Source organism: Trichechus manatus, unplaced genomic scaffold (genome assembly GCF_000243295.1).
Source record: "Trichechus manatus latirostris isolate Lorelei unplaced genomic scaffold, TriManLat1.0 scaffold00326, whole genome shotgun sequence".
Lineage (NCBI taxonomy): Eukaryota > Metazoa > Chordata > Mammalia > Sirenia > Trichechidae > Trichechus > Trichechus manatus.
The window spans coordinates 554,520-561,071 of NW_004444262.1; the positions used below are offsets into that span (position 1 = coordinate 554,520).

A 6,552-nucleotide genomic window follows, 5' to 3' on the forward strand; every position below is an offset into this window, starting at 1 on the left:
TGCTCACCAATGACTTTAATATACTAATGACTGACTAGATTTAAAAATAATATGAAATGTTAGCATCAAAACTGTGTTCTTAAGCCAAAGGCTAGTTAATTATTTATGTAGTTTTATTTATTTGACAGCTTGCAGAGGCTGATTAGATTTACCCTACATCTTCCCTTCCCTAGTGCCTAATAAATAATGCAGTAAAGGAATGATTGGCATTTTAAGTGTACATACACAAGTGCATAGTGTACAAATATGTATAAACATACAGTTATATTTGCATGTATATATCTGTATATAAAACATATGCATTGACCTCACCTTCTACATGTATTCTTACATCTCACAATGAAATTACATTTTTCTGAAGAAGGAAGAATGGGAGCCTACAGCTTTTGGGCAGTTCATCTAAATTTGTTTGAAATTCTTTTAAAACCATGAAGAAAATTAGGATTAAAAAAATTCTTTTTATGCATGTACTTATTGTAGACTGTTCCTTAGGTTTCTTCAGTTCACTCTGAGGCTGGGAAGCAAGTCTGTTCTGAGCACATGCAGAGCCCCAGACCAGCCTGGCGAAGGAGTTCTATTGCATTATTCTTATGATAACGGGATTACTTGGAAACTCCTGGAGCACTATTCATATCTCAACTACCATGAGCCCAGGTAGGTTGGATAGCATTTGGAGAAAAGGCAAGAGTGATATCCCCTTCCCAGGGAAATCACAATTCAAATAGTGTAAGATGTCATGTATTTTTCCATTGAGAGATGGTGAGGACAAAAAAATTGATGCGTCTTGAATGAACAAACTAGTAAGCCACGTTCACCTAATCCATTTGTCCTAGCTGACTTCTGATAATTTGAAGAAATTGATTCTTATGTTTTGAAATGTGCTTTTAAGCGAGATATTTTAATGATGAGGTAAGAGAAAAATAGTTAATGCTGTATTTTCCTTATTCAACTATAATGTAAGCTATTAAATTTTTTTTAATATGGGACTAAATTATGCATGCTGTTATAAATATTTGTAAGCAAAATTATAGTACATTATAATTAAATACATGAATGAGGCATTATTTCTTAAAATCTGATAACCAATACCTGTTTTTAAAATTTGTTTTTAACATAATTAGGTTATGAGTACACAGAAAATTTTCTAGCGTTTATAGCCATCTATGGCAAAATGGAGCGTGAGAAATATTTAAAACCCTTTCTTCAAGCCACTTCTATTTTTTCTTCAGCTAATACATTTCATAACCTATAGTCCCAGTTGTGAGATTTAAATTTTACTTGCAGCAGGGCCATTCTTCAGTGTCAGCAGAGTAGAAACTGCAATTAGTGGTATAATTTCAGAAGTGTCTGAAAGATCTTCTCCACTCCTGCTCACTGAAATCACTTTAAAGAGAGGAGGGAAAGAGGAGGGTAGGAAAACTCAAAGTTAAGGTTTAAAGTTAAATTACCATTAGAGGAGGTGACACTGTGACTTACATTCATATTCAGGTTTAAAGAACCAACACCATTTCCCTTCCTGGAAGCACATTTTGAACGCAGGAAGATGGGTAAAGAGTGTGAGGGCTCTGGCCACAGAGGTTTGCATTGGCACCGTGGCAAGAAGACAAGGTTCAGGAAGTAGGAGAGACAATTTACATGCTTTAAAATTTTGCCTAGGTCAGCCCAAGTATTTGCCAATAGCTAAGAACTTTTCTTTTCATGGCAAATGAAGTCATATGTAGCAGATAGTAATTAACAATTATTATGAGTTATGAATATTATACATCATCAAAATTTAAGAATGTGCCAGATATATTGGGTATTTTTCTTATACAGGAAAATGTAAGGCTAAACTCGCCTTCCTCACTCAGTAGGAACACATGAATCTAAAACAGCATTTCATAGACGTTCGTAGTAAACATTACAAAAAAATTATACAAAAATCAAGGTGATAATAATGATGTAGAGATGAAGAAAGTATGACCATCCTAAGTTAACTTGGCCTAAAGCACAAATTTTTCTTACAAGGATAGACAGCTGCAAAATTCAGTAATCAATCATTTCATGAAATTTAATAAATCTTTGTTGATTTGAAAAATAATTACATATTTAATGTGCTATTGCAAAGGTGTGTTTAATCTTGCCTGCCATTTGACAGCAACATTTTTCTTGTCAGCAGAATCAAGGTGGCTTTTCAGTAGCAGGTATGTGTATAGCTTGAAAGATTAAGATCAGAGTGAAGACTTTAAAAAAAAGGAGAACCTGCTAATGATTGCGAGAACACTTTCATTTTCTATTTATGAGACTCTTCCTCCCTCCCTCCTCTCTTACAAGTGTTATTAATAAAAGGTGGCAGACTAGAGTTTGATGTATTCTAGATACTAAATTATATTTCATATGATAAATAGTACAAACCATGTAAATTCTTCATCAGAGAGTGAACTGTATCTTGATGCCTTTAGTAACTTGCTGTATTTTCTTCAGTATAAATTGCTGCCTATAAGTGAGGTGAATTCTATATTGTTCTTCTCTTTCATGGTTGTTTGAAAATGCAGTGTGATCCTTAAATTAAATATGCTAGTTTAAACCACTATGACTCCTAGCCAATTTCACATAATTTGCTTATCCATGATTCATTCAGTAAATAAAAGAACTCTATCTGCCTGTTATTTATAAAATTTAAAGTCTGGAAATAGATTTAAGTTATTCTTTTAATTCAAACTGACTGAAATGTCTTGGGAACTAATTTGTACTTTTATTAATGTAAAACATCATATCGCTGGCAAGACTAAAATTATTCTAGTATTTTTCTTAATTATACGGCTTGATTTTTTAATTCTAAAATTATTGTGGAGTTTAACCTGGGTTTACTTTTATGTCTTGAGGATTGTATTTTATCTCTTCCTTGTGTCTATTATGTCACCCAATTCCATAGTACTTATCTTTATAAAATGTTTTTAAAAGAAATTCATGAATTTAGTACCATCCTAAAAAAAGGACAATTGAGACAGAGAAAGTTGACCTAAATCTCTGGGCCCTCATCTAGGAATATTCTTATCAAATGGTTCTGTGACTGTTCTAACCAGCCAGTGTAATCTGTGCATGTGGTTTTTAGGTGCCGTTGAGTCAATTTCAACTCATAGCAAACCCATGTGACAGAGTACAGCTGCCCCATAGGGTTTTTCTAGGCTGTGATGTTTATGGGAGCAGATCGCCAGGTCTTTTTCCCCTGGAGCCACTGGGTGGCTTCAAACCATCAACCTTTTGGGTAGCAGCCAAGTGCTTAACCATTGCATCACAAGGGCTCCCAGTAATCTATGCATAGAGCAGTTAAATCATCAGAGATTCCCACTCCACCCCAAGATATGATGTAAAGGTTTAGAGCTTGGCCTCTAGATCTAGGCTGCTGAGGCTCAAATCCTGGGATTGCTACTTAGAAGCTGTTTAACCTTAGAGTGAGCATTTAACCTCCTTGTGACTCTGTGTTCGCATCTGTATCAGGGGCATGGTCATTGTACACATTTCATTCAAGCAGCAAGAATTTGTTGAGCTCTTATTACATGTCAGGCACTGTTCTAGGTGCTAAGGACACAGTAGTGAACAAGTAGTCTCTGATCTTTACTGTAAGGATATTATCATCCCAGTTTCACAGATAAAGATGTTGAGGCACAGAGAAATGAAGAACCTTCCCTGTGGTTGCAGAGATATTAGCCATTAAGTGTCAGAGTGAGAACTCTAACCCTAGAGTCTAATTACAGAGTGCACGTTCTTAACATCTATGCTATGGAAATATTGATCACTTCAATCACTGCTATCACATGCACATGCACTTTATTTCCTTAAATGTTGCCTGAGAAATTCTACTTTTTAGTTGTTATTTTTAAAAATTATATTAATCTGTTTTGAAAGTATTAGTATAAAGTACAATTATAATGTTTTAAAAACATAGTACTTTTAATTTAACACTAGGGTTGAATGCAATCAGTATGCATTGATAATTACTGAATATTGGAACGCAAAAGTTGGAAATGAAGAAGGATCAGTAGTTGGAATTATGGCCTTGTTGCTAGAAATGAGGCTGGAGATCGCATGGTAGAATTTTGCCAAACCAACGACTTATTCATTGCAAATACCCTTTTTAAACAACATGAATGATGGCTCTACACATGGACCTTGCTGGATGGAATACACAGGAATCAAATCAGTTACATCTGTGGAAGGAGACAATGTAGAAGCTCAATATCATCAGTCAGAACAAGGCAAGGGGCCAACTACAGAACGGACCATCAATTTTTCATGTGAAAGTTCAAGTTGAACATGAAGAAAATTAAAACAAATCCACGGGAGCCGAAGTATGATCTTGAGTGTATCCCACCTGAATTTAGAGACTGTCTCAAGAATAGATGTGATGTACTGAACAGTAATGACTGAAGACCAGACAAGTTGTAGGAGGACATTGAAGACATCATACATGAAGAAAGCAAGAGGTCATTAAAAAGACAGGAAAGAGAGACTTCTGGGCAACATGGTGCTATAGTCAGAAGCACCACGCCATCCCTCTGCAGCAAAGATCAGAAAAACTAAGTTAAACAGAGTCACGCGTCAATCCTGAAACCCTAAGCATCAAATGAAGAGATAAAGAACTCAGCCAAGCACCGAATGGAATAAGAAACTGACTGAGAACAGAGAGTGAGGAGACATGCAGAGGTCCCCTATCGCTACCACAGAACAGATCCACCATCTTGGGCTCCTATCAGAGATCAGCAAACAGGGGTTACGAGAAGGCAGCTTCTTGGAGCTTCCAGCAGGAGACAGAATAACTAATAACCAGTGATACAGGCTTTCCCACCCCGCACCCTTCTTCACCCCCACTTAGCCTCCTCTGCTTCCTGCAGCCACAGACTCTTGGCCGGGAAGCAGCAGCTTCACCCCACTATTGTTTGGATTCCACCCGCCCACACTGGCTGGCTCCCTGAGTGCCTTTTGTTGGCTGTTGGTGTTGCTTTTTTCCGCTTCTTTAGATTTCTTCCTTACCTCTCACCACCTCCCCCTCCTTTCTCTCAAATACCTGGCTCCAAGCGCCATCTTTTCTTCTTCCTGAAAGGCTGCGAAACACCGCTTGACTGTGAACCGCTTCCCTGCCCATGCTGCCACGCTGGTGGAACCCCCGGAGCTTTTTTGTTTGTTTGCTCAGATTTGTTCTGTTTTGATTTGTTTGTTTTCTTTTTCTTTTCTCAGCTTGGGAGCCTCTTCTAGCCAGGCAGTACAGCACGGCTTGAAAGCTACTCCCTTACTCTGTGAGATGCTCAGGGCATCCCTGGGGGCATTTCTTTTTTCTTGTTTTTCGGGTTTTTTTTGTTTGTTTGTTTCTTTGTTTTGTTTTCTTCTCTCTCTTATTCCCTTTTTGTCTTTCTTCATTACCAGTTTCTCAATTTATTCATTTTTTTCTTTTACCCTTTTTTTCTATTTTTGTTTTTCCCCATTTCTCAGTCTCTCATCTTTCCACTCCAATAGCAAGCTCCCTTAGCACTCTTTTTTGTGTGTGTGTATGTTTTTGGCTCCTGTTTCTCTCTCCTCTCTCTCAGTCTTTCCCGTATACATCATAGTTCCACACATTGCAATCTACCCCCTCCTTCCTGCCTACCTGCACCATGCACTGAACATCACACTCCCAAGCAGCACAGACACAGCCTACTGGAACCTGCCCTGTGCTGATTCCTGGTCCGCACTGTCAGCCCTGGTACATGCCACAAACAACCCATTCCAGCAACTCCCCTTTAGTTGGCCCTGCCCTGCTATACGATACCTGGGTGACTGACCCTTCCCATTGGAGAAGGAGTTGAAAAGTATCGTGCCCACAGACAAGCAAACAACAAAGAACACACAGCTCGCCTGCTCAGACATAACCAAATAAAACAAAAAAGCAGGACAAAACAAATCTACAATCAATAAATGAGGAAAATAACCACTGAATGCCCTGAAAACAACAGACAATATCAAAACATTTACAAAAACAGGACAGGATGGTTGCAGTAGGTGTCCAAAATAAAACACCAGATGACCTTCCAGTAGAAGAAAAGGCAGTACCCCTAACTGATAGGGAATTCAAATCTCTAATATTCAGAATTATCCAAAAGTTTAAGCAAGAAGGAGACAAAAATGAGGAAAAAATAGACAAATTCATGGAAAAGGCAGACAAATTCATAGAAAATACAGACAAAAAATGGAAGAATTCAAGAAAATAATATACAGGAACAAAATGCTGAAATAAATTAACAACTAGAAATCATACAAAAACAACAATTAGAAATCCAAAAGATAAACAAGAAGATTTCAGAAATGGGCAGTGTCATGGAAGGGCTGAGAGCAGGTTTGAAACTATGGAAGAAAGATCAGCAAAATTGAAGACATACACTTGGATACAACTCTGTTTGAGGAAAAATCAGAAAAAAGAACAAAGAAAAATGAAGAAACCCTGAGAATTATGTGGGATACAATCAAAAGCAAAAATCTTCACGTGATCGGAGTTCCAGAACAGGGGGAGAAAACAGAAAACACAGAGAGGATCATTGA

The 6,552-nt window shown here is 37.5% G+C and overlaps 1 protein-coding gene across 1 annotated transcript in view; it reads left to right on the top strand.

Moving 5' to 3' along the window:
- The window catches only part of RELN (reelin), a 551,032-nt gene that overhangs the window by 372,626 nt on the left and 171,854 nt on the right, over positions 1-6,552 (top strand). Inside the window, exon 21 of the mRNA XM_004390724.1 lies at positions 493-654. Within this exon, the coding sequence (XP_004390781.1) occupies positions 493-654 (162 nt within the window). The remainder of the gene's footprint in view (positions 1-492; positions 655-6,552) is intronic.